Genomic DNA, 21,471 nt, shown 5'->3' on the forward strand with positions numbered 1-21,471 from the left:
CTGTTTAAATTGAAATTGAGAAATACACCTTTTATTAACATACACCCTTTACATGTATACTCGTATGAATGCATGTGGTTTCGCACAACCAATCGCTGTTGACGCGTCTTACAGCAGTTCGTGAGTGTAGACATCGTATAATATGCATAATAAAATGTGAAATTTTGTTTGTATGTGTGCACATCCACATTTGCTCTTTGGTGCGTTTGTTAATTCAAGCACCCTTTATTTTTGTTGTTGCTGCTTTTGTTTTCGGCTGTTTAATTAGAGAAAGCTCTAAAGACTTGAAAAGTTTTCACACAATGCCACATAATGGCGTCACTTGAGGTGATGGCTTTGAGTATGTGTGTATGAGTACAATTGTGTGTGGGTGACTGCGCCGGAAGTGTTCTCCTGCCACGTTTTACCCGCTTAACTTCAAAGCGTCGGAATTTTAATGCCTCGAAGTGTGAATCACACATTTTATAAACGCAAACATTCACAATATGTTGAATGCCTGTGAATATATTTGTAGGTGTATGTGTTGAATATATGAAAATATGCAAAAGTGCTCATATGGTTTTGAACGCTTTATATCCTGTCAAGTGTTATTGTTTGTTTGGCTTAATAATTATAATGGTTTTGCAACTTGACACTTCAAAATTGTAAAGCGTTGACTTAGACTTGTGGTGGATCCTTTTAACGGCTAATGAATGGCTGCTGATGTATTTGTGGAGGTATAAAGGATAGCATGATTTATGCATATTTGTATATTGTTATAAATTTGAAATCGAGCAACAAACAACAGCCATTGGAAAAATTATTTCTAGTTTGCTTTTGGAAACATCATATATGATGTATAATAATGATAATACTATTCGCAAGACCATCACCCATCTTAAGACCCTGCATTCATTATTGAATAATATTCGATCGAATAGACCACATCCAGCGCGCAGTGAAGAAAATGGGCCATTCCATCAATTGGCGACATGGTTTTGTACCCGTGGTTCTCCGATTTTGACGAAGCTTTAGAATATCATAATATAGAATAAAATAAGAATATCTGTAAACTTTTTAGTGGTCAAAGTTGTCCATTGATTTTTGGAGCGCACTTCAAATTGAGATCAAACAAAAAAATGACTTTTTCTTTTATTTTTTAACGACCTCAAAATTGAGTGAAAAAAATTTTGAAGTTATCCATTTTTATGTAAAAAAATCTCAGCTTTCTGATAAAAATATTTTCAGAATCCAAAAAAATTTCAAAATCCAAAAAAACCATGTTTTTTCCAAAAATTCCGCTTTTTGTGCTCTTCCCCCACTTTTTTTTTCAAAATTGACTTTTCTATTCGATTCCTCGTTAAATTTTACATAAGAATCAGTGTTCAAAAATATGGGACTCTGATCCCATGAACAGCAAAAAAAATTCAAAGTTGACGCTCAAAATCCAAAAAAAAACATTATTTTCCAAAAAATCCGTTTTTTTGTGCTTTTCCACCAACTTTTTTTCAAAATTGACTTTTCCATTCGATTCCTCGTTAAATTTTACATAAGAATCAGTGTTCAAAAATATGGGACTCTGATCCCATCAACAGCAAAAAAAATGCAAAGTTGTCGCTATACGGTGCATATTTTTTTGAATGAAGACAGTGATTTCTTTTAATCCAAGTCTTAGAATACAATTTACACATTTACCTCTTTCACACAACCTTCTAAGCGAACACACTGCGAAATGTTCGAACCAGTAATCGAAAATCGGACTGAACTGATGGATCATCTGAGGGGTAGCAGCGGCCAACATTTGAAAGAGACTCTTCAAAAAATAAATGCCCAATTAATTTTACCTTTCTTTATTTTTTCTTCAAAATCGTGGGAAACCTCTAAATGGTCTGATGAGTTCATCGTCTTGGCTATGTTTAATGGATTCACGAAGTTCCATTTATTCATGAGTCAGCTGTATTCAGAGTTCTGTTCTGTGTAACATCATCATTTACACTCGTATGTTTTGAAGCTTAGATCGGAGAATACTCAGTCTGATTCTGTCGAATGACTGTTGTTTTCGCCTTTATCGAAGAAAAGCTGTAACATTTGGCGTATTTAATCTTTACTTGTCTCCATCTTTAACGTAGATGCAAACAATATCTTCAAGTACTTAGATGGACGTCTTTGACGAACCAATGGTATTCTCTGACGAAGAGGAATAAACAGATGAAACTTTCTTTCGTTGAAGTAACATGAGATTACATTACTTGACTAAATATTAATCACTTCCAAAAAACCTTAGCACTTTCAGTTTTTTAATTTTCCAGATAGTTATGAAAAATTACATACTTTGGGTAAAAATCATGAACCCATTTAACGCAAGTAAAATCCCTTGCAACTGCTAATGGCACGCGACTGTATTTTTCCTTGGTGAGAACTTGCCAAATTCACGAGAATCATTGCAAATAATCATTGAAATTTATTGCGCAAAATTCAATAAAACACATGCAATACCAATTAATCTCAACTCGTCCAGCCCACAGATTTGCCTGACAAAACTACCGGCACAGAAGAGCGAAAAAACGTTAAAAACAAAAACAAAACAAACGTATATAATATTATCTGCGTATAATGACAACAATAAAAAAATAATGCCAACATAAAGGAAACAATAATTCCGGCATTCGAAATGCTGCCGGATAAAAAGACACAATGAGTGATAGATAATTCGTTACGCCTCCTTTTGTTGAGACCTTAAAAAAGTAGCAACTGGCGGGTTGGCAAAGGAGTACACTAACAAGAACAGGAACGGCAAATTAACCACCAAAGCAAGCGACCACAACACGAGCACTCATATATGATACATATAGCCAAGCAAGAGGTGCATAACAGCAGCGCCCCATACAGTTGTCGGAAGTGCTTAGGAATCGGAACTGGTTATACGAATTTGCTTTGGTTACTTTGGTTGTGTTTTCATTGGAGGATTTATGAGCAAACGCAATAACATAGCGCACGCAATAATTTAAACATGATTAGGAGTGCGAGTTGTTATTACAGCCTCCATCCCAGCGGGCTTATGGCCCTAAATGAAAAACAAAATCGAAAGACAACAAAAGCGCAGCGGTCTTAACCTGGAGAGATGGCATTGTAGTTTGAATAAAAATTGAAGCGGCTAATCCGGCGACCAAGTCTAAAGCGCAAAACTATTAAGTGCAACCAAAATAACTGTTTGTATCTACTTATTATAATGAACTGTTGCAATATTATCCCAAGCGCCCAACTATTCGATTCATTGCTCGCCGAGGGTGAAGTGTTGCTACCAAATGTATTTAATTTTTTGAAAAGGATTTGTTTGTATTTGGTATTAGGTGCAGGCAAATTAGTTCCGTTGCTTTTTTATTGCGTTTAATTGGCCGAAAATTTTATTCGAACTCAAATGGAATTAAGAAGCAGATGAGTTCTTTTTAGAAACACATTGAATCACTGCATTCAGCATGTCATATTCAAAACTTATGCACACATACATACCTAGATTTTGAGATAATACTACAGAAAATATATCAATCACGTCTAAAAATCAGCAAAATTGTGTTAATGAGCTAGCCAAAACTGGTTGAGAACCAAATTGCAAAGTAGCAATTATATACCAAATACCAACACTTACCTCAATATTTATACTTAATTTAGCCAAAAAAATACAATTATCTTTACAACAAGAATTACCATATCATCTCTTTAAATATTTATTTTAAATGAAACCTCCATTTTTTTGCATTTATCGACAGAAAAACATTCAAAGCATTTAAAGACATCGCTTTAATAAACCTCTGTCGAAATGGAATTTTAGAAAGCTGTTAAAAATTTCACATTTGGCAAAAACGAATTTCGTAAAGATTCAGTTAGGTTGCCAACCAAACCAGTCTAGGTTGCCTGAAAAGACAGCATTTTCCAAATTCAGTCGAGAGTCAGCGATCCGCTGTTCTTCTCGGTTCTAGCTCTGTAAGCGTTCATAAACAACCAGCACCTGTATGGCCCAGAGTGGCAGTGTGGAATGGACACAATAACCACCTTGGTAGCGTTCGAGGCCCAACTAAAACCCCTACCATACTTTGGGTCCGTCAGCCGGTTGTAATTCAACTCCATACTAAACAAACAAAGTTTCAGTTTTTCAATCATTCGGGTTTTAAACACATCCCCTACGATACTCGCCAAGGGCTCAGTCCGCATGAGCCAGTTGGAGCAAACTCTAAGAGCTTCTACTCCCCGTGGTACCACAATTAAGTCTCCAGTCAGACCTGGTAGTCGAAACTACTACCAGTTGAGCTGCCATACTTTTCTGGATTGATATACATTACACGCACACATTTTTGCCACAAGAAACGAACTGTAATACCCAGTTAAACGCCTTTGCCGACTAAACAATTCACATGCAAACGACTCTAACTATTCGGCAATCCAAGACCAGACTCTAATGTCAGAGTACCTCGGACATTCTGAAAAAAATTTACCAAATCCTCGACTTGCGCTGCATACAAACACCCCGATCTATTAGATAGGTGCCTCTGATGCAAAAATGCATTCAGAGGTCCATGTTGCGTCAGCAGAAAATCCAGACTCAGACAGTCATCTGAAGTCTGGGTTAACCCCAACAAACCTAATGTGCCGGAAATTCTTGTAAGTTACCCGGCCGCTAGGCTGTTGTCCAACCGATCGTGCCACTTAAACCTGCCCCTATAATCTATAAGTCTCTTACTTCCTAGATATCCCTCGCTCTCCACGTCATCATCGGAAATCCAGTAATGCCGCAGCAATGGCACACTCAAGCTCCCTCTGAGCGTGAATGCAAAAGCGCGATGTATGACAATCAGGTCAAGAGAGGGTGCACCTAACACAACCTGCATCGCATCCGTCGAAACGGTGCGACATACAGACAAACGTGCAAGCATCATACAAAGGACAGACCGCCTTAGCTGTTCGAGTGAATTCCTAATTGAGGATTATTGGGGCTAGTCAAACTTATTAGCAGTCTCTAAAACTAATTCGGCCGATACGAAAAAACTCTTCACTCATTATCACGGAGAATAGAAGCGAAATAAGAGATAGGACAGAGGATTTTTATAAAGTTAGTTGTATCAAATAAATCCATATAGGTTGAATCCCTGCAAAGTGAAAATTGTCTATTCGTTTCTAACTTCAAACTTCCTAAGCTGGCTGTAGTAAACGCTAAGAAGAAAGTTGTCTCTTCTCCAAAACTTAAAAAAAAATTATAATTAAGATTTGAAAATTTGTGAAGTCCACTGCATTTTCTAAACACTTAATTCACAGATAAACCTTAAGAAAACCAAATCAGGAATACTTCAAAAATGTTTAAGGGCGAAGGAGTTCGCTTATTTTGGAACATATTAAGTATAAGATTGGTCTACAGAAGTTTTGGTGTTTCTAATTGTATAAATTACTAAACCGAAAGGTTGAACTTTAAGAAAGGCATATTTATGAAGTTGGAATCTCCAAAACGTATGTTAAAAAGTTGTTAACTTAGTGGTTATTATTTTTCTTACAGCTTTGAGTGCAAAATTTTGCACAAAGAAACCTCAAGCTATTAATTATCGTCATTAAATACTAATCGAAGGAAGTGTAATCAAGCTTAGCAGATAACACTAACTTGAAACTTTGTCAATTAAAATTATTCCATATTTCCTCTCTTTTTTATATTTGCTGTTGTCAAAGTAATATCTCATATTTACTACTTTAAGTGTTTTTCTTCTCATTTGTGATATTTCAATATAATTATAACGGTGTCTTAAAATATTACATCATACATAGCATAAAACTTGTCTTAAGTACTATGAGATTCAAAATAATTATCGGCAATTTTAATAAAGTGCTTACCGTTTCTCACTCTCACACCTTCACGTGTGTCACCTAAAATCGCCGAAACACTAAATTTCAATATCGGTTTTGTGTTGTTATCCTTCAAAATCGTTGTCTCTTTCTCCTCGACTTTCGGCAACCGGAGCGCCTCACTTTCATGCAGATCCATTTCATCATCACGTTCTGGATCCAGTTCGGCATCATCCATATCGTCATCGATACCGATGTCCGGCTCGTCTTCATCGTCCTCCACACTATCAACACTTTCACTGCCACCATTCACAACACTCAAATGACAACACTTATCACATTTAAAATTGTTTTCGCGTCGCAACATTTCGTCACTGTTATAATTTTTCGTATTCATGATTTGTGCGAAATTACCACAACGATTGCAACACAACTCTACACGTTCACCGATACGGCCGCCGTCGGCTGGACTATGTCCGTTTCTTACGCCCTCCATATTGTCCACTAAACGATCGTACGATTGGTCGATTGTATTACCGTTTGGCGCTGAGTCTTCTTCGTGTGTTGCAGTAAGCGCGGAACTACGGCTAAGCAACATTTTTGTGACGCCTTGAGGCCGTTACATACGGTAAAACCGCGTCGGTATCGCAATAAGCGCGCGTTAGGCCAATAACAACAATTTAATTGTATTCTGAGTTCGATTTGGACTCGGTTAGCGGATTAATAATTATAGAAGGCAGGCACAAGGCGAGCGCACGGGGTTTTCGGTATTATCTAACTGTATTTTGTCGTTCAGCATCACTGCTGGCATGACCAAGGAACACACGAATCGCGCGGTACTAACGAGACCACGTCTATTACGCTACGCGTCCGCTACAATGCTTTGAAGAAGAAGAAGAAACCGTTTGCGGAAGCCGTGCTGCTGCGAAAAGGACTAAATTAGTACTGAAACCATATTGGATGCGTTGACTTCGAGTTGCGCGTGAATGCTGTTTGGTTGACTGACTGCCTCTGTAGGACGACGCACAATGGCTCGCTGGCGCTCGGTGGTGTTGTTGGCAGGATGCCAGTTAGTTAAGGGTTGCTGAACGGTGGTTGGTCTATTTCTCCTGCCCGCAGTGCTGCAGCTTTATTAGTGTGCGTGTACGTATGTGTGTGTGTGTTTGGCGGTGGCAAGTGCCACATGCCACATGTATGTGTATATGCTTTATGCAACACTCTTCTGCAGCGCGGCGCCTTCTGTCCATTATGTACTTGCGCACTTAATACATTTATGTAATTGTTTATGTATTTTATTTATTTGTGTGGCAGTTAAGGTAACCTCTTTATGGTCGTTCGACTTTTGCTTGTTGTTGCATAATAGCTGTGCGCTGTTGTTGCTCCTGTTGCTTTTACTTTTGGCATTGTTGGTGTTGTTGTTATGATTTGATTTGATTTTATTCGTGTGTTATAACAATAAAATATTAATTTTCTTGTAAAGTGGATATAACAATATTTGGATGTGTGAGATTTCCCTCTGCTCCTCGTGCTGTGTGATGTGTGAGAGGGCGGAATGTGTGATGATGGCGCTCCTGCAAATATCGTTATTTCACTTAATGGCTTATGGTCGAGGCTGTGAGTGCGTGTGTAGAAATAAAATAATTTATAAAAAATTTGTTTATTTGTTCTTAAATTAGAAAAAAAGTTTTTTTGAAGAATTAAAAAAAAAATATTATACAAATTTAAAATTTTATTTTTGATTCTTAATTGATAAGTATTCTCATAATAAGAGGTTTTAAAAATATTTTTAAATTAAAAGCCTGAGGAGGGATGATTCGCTTACTCACTTTATCTCGCTCCCAAACGTATGTTTTTGGCTACCCAGAGGATAGTTGGTCTAAGACCGGATTCGTGAGCTGCTTGAGCTATATGTACCTAAAAGAAACGTTTTTGGCCACTTTCAAGTGAATAGCACTCAGAGGACTTTCCTCATATCCTCGAACTCCTACACATGGTTCCATCGTCCAAAATTAATGAGTCGGAAGATTAATGGTCCTTTACGCATTGGCAACGGCGAATACCACAGTTCTTGGAACGACGAGTTGTACGAGATATACGACGACATTGACAAAGTTCAGCGAATTAAGAAACTAAGTCATGTCGTCCGAATGGATGAAAACACTCCAGGACTAGAGTATTTGACTAAGTACCCACCGGAGGAAGCAGGGGAAGAGGAGGACCACCACTCCCTAAGAAAGACCAGGAGGAAAATTTTGTTCAAATCGGATGAAAGATGGGCGTCCCCAAAGGTAAAGTTCTAATCTTTTACAGCATGCCTTGCTGATTCTTACTTTACGTTAAATCCTATCCCTATTAACAGTTCTTTGTATAGACAGAAAAATTCACATTGTTCTATCTCATATCAACATATCACAAGTCTGCCTAAGAGTTTTATTTGTTCTCCCACAAGTTCAACTTCTTTCCTTTTTCCGTCGATATGGCCGAAAGTTGTATTGCTGCGAAAGCCGCTGTGTAACTTAGAGAAGCTGGGTATCTACTAGAAAAAGTTTTTACTGCGATATTCTGATATGCTCTCCGTTTTCGACCTCATTACTAAATATATTAGATCACTGCGTCGCAAAATATATTTATTTATTATTAACTTTGAACACTCATTTCGACAGCAAAGCTGCAATACCAGCTTTGAGCTCGCTCACTCTTTACTCGAAGTTAGTTAAAGAGTATCTGACATCGTTAACGAGGGCATCAAGCTACTTGGGCAGGCCTGTCTGAGTGCTTGGTTTTGACGGAATCGCTAGAAACTATAAATCTGATGAGGTCGCAAGAAAAGCACCCTTAAAAAGCACCGATTACATCGAATTGGAAATTAGTTGGTTCAATTTTGTTCTTTGTCCTTTTGTGCTCCAGCGCTGAAATGCAAAACTTTGCAAGATCTTAGGTTGGATTCTACCTCTTAAATGCAGGACTTCGCTTGATCTTAGCAGGCGCTGATTAACAACTAGTACTTGTGTGACTGTAAGATTCTGCTGGCCTAGTGCGGAACACAGTTGGTTCACTGAACTATTCGCTCTCAGTAAAGTTCATATTGCAGCATTGGAAATAGATCTTACTAAATATTGTCCAATAGGCGTACATATGCTAAGTCTGAAAATGTTGTCGGACACTAACTGACAATGTAGTTTAGAGGAAAGTGAAGTTTAAAAATTTCGGCTCTCTACATTTTATCTCGTTTGCAAGACTAAAATTGGATCTTTTTAGTCATATCTTCAACGATCCTGGTGAAATCGTGGCAATTAGCATTTATCGCCTTGCAATCGGCTTAGTCGATTTTTGAGAGTATCTCCGGTCTATACTTAGGAGTATTAAGGTATCATAATAGATCAGAGATCTCAGCTGACCAAGTGAGATCCGTTTCAGATCATAATTTACCGATATGTATGAAACTGTGATATTCGACGAGTCTTTGCATAGGTTTCGTATACTTGGCTCTTTCTTTTCATTTGCAATGATTATTTTAATTATGCCATGTCGACATCGATTAAGTAATGACCAGTAAAAATTCTGATACATAGGAAAGGCTAACATGACCAACAATATTGTTAATGTATTATAATTTCTTTCATTTTAGAACATGGAGAAAAACTTATTAGTGATCGAATGATGATAGAAAATGTTGTTTTGAGAAAAATGCGTTTAAAAATAAACTGATTGAGTCGATTCAACTAAGCGGCTACACTCTGGATTGGTCTGGGTCAAAAAATCACACAAAACCCACAATTTGTTTGACATCGAACAACGGCTTACTCAAGTTTATAACCAGACTTGGGTCCTTAATTTTAACCGTTCCTGAAATCCAAATAAACTCACCGGAGAACTTGTTGTAGGTGCGCTAAGTTATATAAAAACTATTCCCGGTTAATGCGTAGGGAATTTTAATATGGACAACTGCTGCCGAATTCAAAAAGTTTTTGGAGTAAAAGTGATTTAATATGTAATCTCTAAAATCAGCAACAATTTAAGAAAAATCATCCAATTTGTTAGCGCATCGGTGGTCATAGAATCAAGCTCAATATAAGCAAGTTAAGACTTACTAAAGGAGAAGGAAGAAGTTCCATACTAAACAATTTAAGTGAGTGGAAAGTATAATTTTCTTAGAAATTCATAAATGATTTTATAAACTAAACACAGGCATATTTAATATTATTTTCCAACATTCCGAGCATATATAATTATATAATCAAAGATAGTTCCATTTGTCACTGATGAAAAAACAGAATGTTATGTACAAAGTAACAAGCATTCTAATGACATTTCCTCAACATTTTCACTGTTCCACTTATCCATTTGCCCCTGGACAGGGCGACTAACATAAGTCGTCATATTTAACAAAGCATTTCAACATTATGAACTTTTATTATCACCACAAATTAGTTGTAGCATGTCTTATTTACTCAGAGTTCAGCACAAGTATGCCTGAGTGCTGAGTACTCACACAGTGACCTCTCACTTTCTGCCGCTCGCACTCACAGCAAACGCTCAACAAAGCCACGCACCAACATCAACACATACATATAAGCACTTTTATAAATACAGTTAGTGCATACACACTAGTAAACGAGCTGTTGGCAGTTGTTGCAGGAAGTCAGCAAAGTAAGTCATAAGCCAACAGCAGACACTTGTCTCTAGCACGAGAGTAAATACAAGTGAATGGCCTTGCGCGTTTCCTCCCAGCGGCTGTGTAAGTGAGTGTGTGTTTGTGCGACTACTTGAAATTTATTTAATGCGAATGTCCATTTTGCCGTTTATTTTTATTCCGCGCTAGTATTGTTCTAGCAATAGAAATGCTCACACACACATGAGAAACTGCTGAGCGAAACGAACACACACACGCATACAGTGAAAGCTTTGGGTTTGGCTCGCAAGCAACGACTAGCAACAACCCTTATAAGTATGTATCCTTGCAAGTGCCAGCACACGAATAAGAACTGTGAATATGATGTGTGTGTGTGTAATGCACGAATGTTCGTAAGGGCGTGGCCTCTCAATGCTGCTCAGCTCAGTAGCGCACACAATAATATCAAGTATAAGGATAATACAAACAATGGCCACGCTCTTTAGTGTGTTTTATTGCTCGAACTCGTCGACTATACTCTAGCCGTTGTTACCGTTATGATGGTCTGTGCTGCGTGGCCTATTTGCTGGCGATATGTTTGCTTTTCATTTATATATACTTATTTTTCTGTTCTTCGATTTTTTGTTGCTTTTATACCCTTGCAATGTGTTGTACAGGGTATAATAACTCTATTCATCTAACGGTTGTTTATAGTAACTGAAATGAATCGAGTTAAATATATATTTCTTTATATCAAAATTATTAAGATGAGGAGGTGAATTAATCTCCAGAAATTTGTATGGTCGTCTGTCCGTTAATAATGGACAATAAACTGGTCATAGCATCCTCTCTTTTGTCTCAAGAACGATCCGACCGTTAAAAAAAAAAAATCGCTTAAACTTATCTTGACATCTTTAAGAGGTTATATCCACTTCGAACTCGGAAAAAATGCTTTTTTTGTGAATATTTTTTATGAAAAAATTTATATCTCTCAAACTATTTTTCAGCTCAACTTCAAAATATCCCAGAATATTATAAAATAACCTATTATTCGATATAATCTATTTCGAGGTTTAAAGAAAAAGCACATAAACTTAAAATTTAATGGGGAATGTTTATTATCATTCGAAACACTCTTTGGCTTTTTTCTTTCAAATTTTGGCCGCGGCGAGGTGTGAGATGTTCCGTCCGTTGAATAATTTTTCCTTGACTAGTTCGAGCATTACGGCTGGTAACTGGCGAATGATACGAGTGATATTTTGTTCCAAGTTCTGAATCGAAGCGGGATTGTGCGCATAGACACATTAGAATCGGCATGTGTTCACAGGAAAAAGTCTAACGGTGTGAAATCACATGATCTTGGTGGCCAATAGACCGGTTCAAAACATGAAATTATCTCCTCACAGAATTGTTCTCTCAATAAATCCATTGATTAATGCGATGTGTGGGAAGTGGCACCGTCATGTTGAAACCAAATGTCGTCGATATCACGAGCTAACTTCAACTTCAGACATCAAATAATCGGTTATCATGGCGCGTTAACGGTCATCAGTTCTGACACCGTTTTTGAAGAAATATGGACCGATGGTTCCACCAGCTTACAAAGTATACAAACCGTTGTTTTTTCTGAATAAAATGGCAGCTCTTGAATCTCTTCAGGTTGCTCATCGCTGAACAAAATTTCGCTCGAAAACGTCGGATCTTCTTGGAACTTTTCAGGAGATCACAGACCGAAGCCATGTCGCTTGGGAAGGTCGAGCGGCTTCAGTTCTTGGACAAGCTGCCTTGTCAATGTCTGATATAATAATTTCCGCCAGTTCTAAGACATTTTATTGTTATTGTTACATGTAATTTCGACCACCACCGAACTTAGTCCTACCCTACTTGTTATTATTTTTATTTTTTTGTTCGTTTATCCTCTTTTTGTATTCTTTCTGCACCACAATAGATTTTATTTTCGTTTCGTTGATTGCGCTGCCATTTGTGGCTTTTCGGCTTGGTCGCTCCCTACACACTCCGCCTCATGCGACTCGCCTGCATTCACTTTGTATTGGCGAGTGGATTGGAGCATTCGTGCATCCTTTGGCGGTGCTGATATGTTTGGAGAGTTCACATTATACGGGTACTTGACAATGCACATTCAAAGGATTGCGTTGCTCCATGAATCTGGAGGGGTTGGAGTAGAGCCCGGCATGCCAGTTGTGCTGGCTTACATTCACTGCTGGTCTTGGCCGTTATGCTTCTTGGGGCGCCTCAAGTGAGGAGGAGGTGGTGCGTGGTTGGTTGTGCATCCGGCATTGTGAATTGTGTGCGAGTATATAAAACATGCTCGTAGAAGCGTATAAATATGTGATAATAATGATTAAAACTTCTTGTCAGCGTCATTTATGCAAAGGATTTTTTCGAATTTTTATTTCGCTCCTCGTTATTTAACCTTTCCCTCGTGTTTGCCCGCATATGCTCACACTACTTGAACGGTGTTTGCGCAATGGGTGGTTTTATTGGTGGGTATCCTTTTTCCATTAGAAAATTTATTCACTTTTTCGTTGTGTCTGTATAGGTTATGGTTGCTTGCATCTTTGAAATTGTACGCGCTGATAATAGAGCGTGGACAATTATTTGATAAGTTCGTTTCATTGCAAGATGAATTTAAGTATAAGCGAGTATATTAATGTGGGAATTAATCGGTTCTAAATTGGACTTGATTGAAGATTTCAGTTCGAAGTGAGTTTCTACATTGGTTTCCTAAGATCTCTAAATGAAGTTCTAGCGCTATCTCATTATCGATAAATTTGAACTTTAGTTCAAAAAGCTCCTTTGTCTTGGCAGTTTTATCTATAACTCTTAGCCTCCTGTATTGTCATCAATAGCTCTACAAATATGATCGTTTTGTCTAAGTTATATGTTTCCACTTTGACTTTATTTTAAGCTCTTCAGTAATCTTTATCTTGTCGACTTTATTCCGAAACTTTCCTAGAATATCGCTAGAGTGATCTTACCATTTTCTTTCGAGGCATCATTTAAACAAGTATATTATATTTTTTAGTGCTCTAAAAAGGTTCAAGAATAAATACTTTTGGATTGGTCTAAATCTTACAATAATGTTATATTTATTACTCTTGTCTGCTGAGAGGACATTGATGATTTTATGGTCTCCGCTGATATTTTAGAGTCAAATTTCCCAAAATAAGTTTTTCATCACAAAAATCTATCGCCATAGACGTAAGCATGAGTCACTTGCTACCATGCCCGCTCTATATATAAAGTGAGTGCATAGGAAGCTCTCAACTAAGTTTCAGAAGCTTATCATAAATCATTATTGATGAGTTTGGCCTGCTCTTGTCATTTTCAACAGCCTGGCTTGCATTTGGCGATGTCCATTTTTGAAGCGTGCTCAAAAAATACTGAGCCAAGCAATAAGAAAATTGTCTGAGAAAAATTTTAAGTACAAAATCTTATTTTTCGAAAGCCATACAGCTTAATCTGTTAGCAGCTATATAATGCCATATACAGATTACTAAAGCTATCTATTGGAGATACTATATATGAGGTTTCTTGTGACTAGACTTTACATATCATAAGTCGATTGTCAGATATATAGTTTCGAGTGAGTTAAACTTTAGATTTTGAAAATGAAAATTAGGGTGTTAATTATTGTCCGGGCTCTGCGCAAGACACCAGAATCATTCTACGAGGTATACTGAGTGATACCCAACATGATTTTGGATGCCAATAAAATTAAGCTGACCTAGAAAGCTGACTAAAGCAACGGATTGGATATTGTTTAAATGAGTTAAGCATCCCCCCACTTTAACCGGAAAAACTAGCACACACTAATACTTGACGACACCACACTCGCACACAAGATAACTCACCATACTTGTACATCCACCCACTCAGCATAAAGGATGGTCTCCTGAGCAGATTCGACACATTCGTTCATACACTGCGCCGCATCGACACCTCACGCTATTTTTCCCCAATTGAGGGATTCAACTACGATCCGTGCCCATTCGATCGCTAACAGTGACAAATCGTTCCCGGGATTGGAGTATCGCCGCCTCGCCCGTCGATGTCATATTTAATAATATTATATAATAAAATCAATAAATTTAAATCTAAATAAAATGGTTAAAATCCCAAATGTATAAACCATAAACCGGATGTTTTTATTTAATATATGTACTGAGTATACATTTTATACAGATATAACGTTCTTGAATATGTGGGCATGTCAAAGCCCTATGCTCACAGATGAGACCTTGTCGATGGAACAATGGAAAAATTGCATAAATTGACCTTCGAATTGCTTACGTATCTACAAAATTCTTCAGATTTGGTAACCAGCAAATACCTTATTCCACTTGACGTATTACTGTGGACAAAAAACAGTAAGACTTTTTAATTTAAATATCGTGCGAAAAACTATTAGTCGAAATAATTTTTTTCTAGGCTGGTATGACTGTCAGTGAGTCTGTGCCAAATGTCACATCAAACTAATCATTAAGGCCTAACTATAATATGCATATGCGTATGTTACTGTCAAAAAATTAACGAAAAGCCTGTCAAATGCATAATGAACGGAGAGTAGACTTTTGAATGACTATAATGTACTCCCATGCAGAAGAGAAAATTGTTAATAAGCAATTCGTGTTTTGATTTTATATTTCATCTGGATTTTGCAAAAATGACTAAAAAATTAAAATATTTAAAAACAATTAAAATGCTTACTTCTGTCTTAGACGGAATATGCATATTAACAAAAATTAGTGAAATTAAAAAATAGAGTTCGGTCATGTTCAGTGAGGGAAATAAACAGGAAGAGGATGGTTTTTTTGTACGATTCCTAGAAATGAAGGGGATTGACCACAAATATTTTTTTTATTTATAGTACACGCGATTGAAATAAAAGGCATTTTTTTGTCGTAAAAGCATTTCTTTTTTCAGTATTTTCGACTGAACTTTGTATAAAACATTCGTCGTCCTACATCTTCAAATTCAAAATGATGTATCTGTTGACAAAAAGCGAAAACAGCTGATTCCGTACGGAAGATGCGACCAGTTTCGCATTTTCCTTAAGCAAATGACGTTTGAAAAAACTTGACGAAACTTGATGTAAAGCACATTATAGTTGCAACATACAATTTGTGTGCATTCGGACAGTTGCTTACGCTGGCTTAAGCTAGCTTATGCACATTATAGTTAGACCTTTAGTGTTTAGTATTGTTTTTGAAGTACATAAAATGCCTTCAACGATTTTTACAACAAGTGAAATTATCAACAAAGAAGTTTCATTAAATTTTGTCTGTGGAATCAAACTTCTGGTGCCGAAACGTTTAGAATGTTGAAAAAGGCATTCAATGATAATTGTTGTTTCGATTGGTTATTAAAAAGGGTTGAGAGGGTCAATGAAATAAAGGAATTTGTGCTTTAAAATTGACGATTAACAGCCAAAGATATTACAGATATCGTTGGAATATCGTAAGGATCATTTTGAAAGTTTACTTGATCATATGTGAAACAATGCTTTCCGACTACCAGGATGTCATGAAACGTAGTATTACTGGCGATGAGTCTTGCATCTATGCTTACGACCTAGAAACAGACAATCAATTGACCCAATATTGTGGCAAAGGCGAACCAAAGCCGAAAAGACCACGTCAAATCATGTGAAAAATAAAAGTTATGTTGAAAGTTTTCTTCCATTATCGAGTTGTGGTGCACTCCGAATGCCTTCCGACAGGAGAAACAACAAGGAACACTATTTGTGTGTTATGCCGAAAAGTCCGGAATTAGGGGCACAACTCTTGATTTTTGTACCACTATTTTGCATAGTGCATTGATACATCGTGAATTTTTCGCCATATTTGCAACCAATATCGGCTGTAACCATGCTTTAGCTCCATGTGAGACTTCTCGCTATTCTGCAAACTAAAATGACAGCACCGGGGAAACTGGTTTGAGCCAAGTGAAGACACTAAACGTGAATCACTAGGCGCATTGAATGCTCTTCTGGAAACTGGCTTTAATTGCTGTTTCGAGGATTGGAAAATCGTTGGCACAAGTGTGTTGGGGCCAAAGGGGATTACTTTGAGAAGGAAGACATAGATTTTGAAGAATAAATTAAGAATTTTAAAATCACGAACATAGTCTTACTATTTTTTCCTCATAGTAGTATGGGATTCAAGTCAATCTGCATCCAATTATGAATAATACCAAATATTTTACGAGCTTATCTTAAGATATGCACAGCAATTTTTTGCACATTGCGTATATGTAAGTGTATAAGTCTTGTGGATTGAGGAAAATTTGTATATTCTTCTGAGCCATATAAACCGCTTAGCAAAATTTTCTTATATTGGTATAATCTTTTATATGCTCGTGTGAAGTTTGATATCCTTGCTTACGTAATCGTTCAAAATGTTACAAGATTACAACAAGTTAGCAAGATTTATGAGGACCTCAGCATCATTTAATGATGGACTCAACACATTTTGGTTAATTTCGAGTATGAAACGTGTCAATGCTAGACTCGTGCCGTAGGAGATCGCGCAAGAGATGCTTCACAACGTAGCTGAGAATCTTACACTCATCAAACGCATTATTACTGGGACGAGAGGTCAGAATATGAATATAACGTCAAAACTGACCAAAATCTAGCAAATGAATGGCATTGAAGGCCATCCCAGCAAAACCTATACGAAGTTTATGGAAAATTGGTTTAAGCGTGGAGATGCTCTCATTGGCTTAGGAGCCTATTTCGATGGCGATAGTAAAGATTTCTGTTAAGGGTAGTATAAAACCTTCCAGTAGTCATTTAATGTGATAACAAGTTTAATTTTAAATGAGTTTATAACAAATCTATCTGAAATCTTTAAAAACGAAAAAAAAATTATTAAGCATTTTCCATCTCCAGCTTTTATCACAAGTATGTTGCACACTCTCATACTTGCTAGCCGAGGCAACATTATCTTTTATTGCATGACTACATTTTAATAAGTTACTTCCTGCAGACCACACTATCGTTTTAATGCCTGTACATACGTCAAAGCATTCAATGTCCTTGTGTTATTGACAGGCTATCATTATTGTGATCGTTATGGCATATCGGTGCGCCATAATATTTAGCAATAATAACAATTCACGAAAAATGCGCACAATAAAACGAAATAAAAGGGAATAAAATAAATTTCGTTAGGCAACAAAGAAGCAAATATCAGTACGCACACACACACAAACACACATACAGGCAGATAACGAAGCATAAACAAAGGCGCAGTGACAAGGTGATTGCGACAAGCTGCTACAGCCGCCGCGCTGCTGCTAGCGAAAATATTTTGAGACATTTATACGAAACACAAATAAATACAGAATGTGCCGAAAAACGCTGGAGCTGAGGGTGAGGGCGGGTGGCGCGCATGAAATCAGCGCCAGCATTGAGTAACGAATTGTAAGTGAAGCGTAATTGACTCCGCCGCATCCGTCGCCGACGACAGATGACAATACGCGTGCAATGTTTCGCGCTGCGCCGCCGCGCCGCACTGTGCGGCTGCGAATGCCAATACTCGATTTCTGTTTTCTATCGATTTTTTTCGTCACACAAAAGAAATGCGCTCACAGCTGTGAGTATGGTTGAGAGTGTGCGCCTTTGGTGCTTTTGGTTGCTGCTGCTACGCCAGGAAGTGGGTGGTGGGTTGCACGGTTGGTGCGTTGGCAGTGGCAACAAAGGCAAAAATCGCAAATTATGGGCTTTTCATAGCGTTAACACTGGTATAAATATGAAAATGGTGAACACACACACATACGCACATATACACAGTTGATCGACAAAGTATATAATGCGGAGTATTTATGTGGGAGTGCTTGCCTCTGTGGCGCTATGAAGCAGAAAAACTGCGATAAAAGATTATAAAATGTATTTCATGACGGCGCGTCGTTCCGTCACCGTTACCGTTCCACAACAACAACAACAACAAATGCTGAGCGTGCGTCTCTTGCTAACAGCACCGTTGTCTGCGCTGCGGTGCGGTGGTGGGTGAATTGGGCTTGCTGCTGCCGCTCAGGGCGTAGGTGGGGGTGTGGTGCAAGCTAGTTGCGTGGAATGAATGTTGCGACATCTGTTCCGGACATCTTTTAATAAAATTTTCATCTTTATTACCGAGCGATTGTTTTATTTGCTTCGCTCTGCACGAAGTGTTGACTCTTTCAATTGCCGACAGTGTCCAAAGTGTGATTTTTCATTAGAATTATGGGATCGGCTAGGCGTGCGGTAACTGGCGAGTGTTGAGCTCTAAGTTGCAATACTCTTACTGTTGTGTTGATGCTCTAGTGACTATGTAATTGTCCTGTGAGCGCTTTCGATAATGAGTTATTAATATTAGAAAGAGTGATTGCAACACTTATAATTACTAAAGGGAAATAAAAAAATATCCAACTACGGGTTTTGGTCGAGGAATTTTATTTAACGAGTATACACATACTAAATTTTGTTATATAACGTATACAACTTAAGCATGAGCAACTTTTGATTTAGTCGAGGTAGATGGCTAAATTTTCTAAAATAATAAGTTAAAATTCGGCAGTACCTTCAGTAGTTATCCGGCCAAAAAATCAGTCCTAATCAAGTTAGAATGTTACGGCGCATTATCGTGATGGAAAGTGCATAAATTTAGTCGTTTACGTCGAACCGCATCACGTAGAAACTTCGAAGCCGTCAAGTAGTATTATCAATGGTCAATTGGACCATCCGACTCTGTGGAATGAATTTAAAGTAATCGATGAACATCACCTCAGTGTTTAACCGTCTTTGACGTGGAATTTCCAGTCTGGACTCTTTTTTGAAGTGTTGTTTTCAAGGTTCTTGTACAGCCTCATAAATCCACATCTGGTCTCAGATAATGAGATGTTTGATGAATATAGGTTTCTGAACTACGTTGTCAAGCGTTTCTTTTGATACCTCAATAACCTTTTTTGCAAAAGATTCAAGACTTTTGCTACTTGTCAACAAGCTTCATACCCAAAATGTTAACCAAAATATACATGTATATTGAGTCGATCCATAGGAGATGTGGAAATAGTCTACTAACTGTAGTGCCAACACGACAATTTTTAAGTTTTCCTTCAACCCTTACGACGTTATGGTCTCTTAGAGAATTGGATGGACTTCTTGCATGAGACAAGTTTTGAATGCTTTCACGACCATAATTCTGTTCGTGATAGAATAGACTTCGCAAAACACTCATATAACATTTTGAAAGATTTCATAATTTAAAGCAAACTCAATATTAATTTAATTTTGTTCAAAGTTAATAGCCTGATGATTGGACTGTTAAAATGCTATATGTCTTTTATATGGATGGAATGATAGAAAAAATTGCCATTTAATTCACAAAAATGTTTATGCTTAATTCACAATATTTTTTCATAGTAAGTGCTATAAAATTACTTTCTTTCTGATGCAATTGTGACATCGTTTACTTTGATAATGTTTAATCCTGAAGCTTGTTAGTTATAAGGGTTAAGTTTTCATCAGATTTTAATCATGCTAAGCAACAGAGAAGGTACCATCTTCTATAAGAGTGTACAACTGCTGGCGTATGCCGATGATATTGATATCATCGGCCTCAACACCCGCGCCGTGAGTTCTGCTTTCTCCAGACTGGACAAGGAAGCAACGCAAATGGGTCTGGCAGTGAACGAGGGCAAGACGAAATATCTCCTGTCATCAAACAAACAGTCGTCGCACTCGCGACTTGGCACTCACGTCACTGTTGACAGTCATAACTTTGAAGTTGTAGATAATTTCGTCTATCTTGGAACCACCGTAAACACCACCAACAATGTCAGCCTAGAAATCCAACGCAGGATAACTCTTGCCAACAGGTGCTACTTCGGACTAAGTAGGCAATTGAGAAGCAAAGTCCTCTCTCGACAAACAAAAAACAAACTCTATAAGTCACTCATAATTCCCGTCCTGCTATATGGTGCAGAGGCCTGGACGATGTCAACAACAGATGAGTCGACCTTGCGAGTTTTTGAGAGAAAAGTTCTGCGAAAGATTTATGGTCCTTTGCGCGTTGGCCACGGCGAATATCGCATTCGATGGAATGATGAGCTGTACGAGATATACGACGACATTGACATAGTTCAGCGAATTAAAAGACAGCGGCTACGCTGGCTAGGTCATGTTGTCCGGATGGACGAAAACACTCCAGCTCCGAAAGTATTCGACGCTGTACCCACCGCGGGAAGCAGAGGAAGAGGAAGACCTCCACTCCGTTGGAAGGACCAAGTGGAGAAGGACCTGGCCTCGCTTGGAATATCCAATTGGCGCCACGTAGCGAAAAGAAGAAACGACTGGCGCGCTGTTGTTGACTCGGCTATAATCGCATAAGCTGTGTCTACGCCAATTAAGAAGAAGAAGCACAAATATGCACCGTTATGAGAAAAATACGTTCTCTAAATTTTAATAAGATAACTCACATATTGGTCGACATATACGGTATAAAATCACCTGGAAGTTTAACATCTTTATATTATGTATATGGAGGCTCTGTGGAGTATTGACTCAATTCAATAAATGTTTAATATAGAGACATACTACTATAAAGATAGGACTATCTCTGAATTTCAATTATACGTCTCACACATTGACCGATATTTTTGGTATAAAGCATTGGGTTCACAAAAGTACCATTCGTGCAAAGTTTTTACCTGATATATGGAGTAGTTTTTGAATTGTATACTGGAAAGTTTAAGTTTCAAATGGAATTGAAATTTGTATTATATGGGAAGTAGGAGTGTGTTTCCTGATTTCGCTCATTTTCACATTGTAACGTAAGAATGTCGGGCGGAACTCGAGATATGTGATTTCATCTAAAAGATGCGGGCCACGCGCATTGTCCAATTTTGGCTCTAGTTCTGGCCCGGACTCTTATACCATCTCGGTGATCATATCTCTGGTGTATTTAGATAATCATTTATCCCGTTTTTAATAATTTGTAACAGCACTGTTAAATAAGGAATGAGCGGGGTTATCATCCGATATCATTTATTTT

General features: G+C 37.7%; 1 protein-coding gene across 1 annotated transcript in view; it reads right to left on the reverse strand.

Moving 5' to 3' along the window:
* Positions 1–6,978, reverse strand: part of LOC105223628 (uncharacterized) — a 45,829-nt gene extending 38,851 nt beyond the window's left edge. The window contains exon 1 of the mRNA XM_011201387.4: positions 5,851–6,978. Within this exon, the coding sequence (XP_011199689.4) occupies positions 5,851–6,400 (550 nt within the window). The 5' untranslated portion in view covers positions 6,401–6,978. The remainder of the gene's footprint in view (positions 1–5,850) is intronic.
* Positions 6,979–21,471: the final 14,493 nt, after the last annotated feature.

Source organism: Bactrocera dorsalis, chromosome 5 (assembly GCF_023373825.1).
Source record: "Bactrocera dorsalis isolate Fly_Bdor chromosome 5, ASM2337382v1, whole genome shotgun sequence".
Lineage (NCBI taxonomy): Eukaryota > Metazoa > Arthropoda > Insecta > Diptera > Tephritidae > Bactrocera > Bactrocera dorsalis.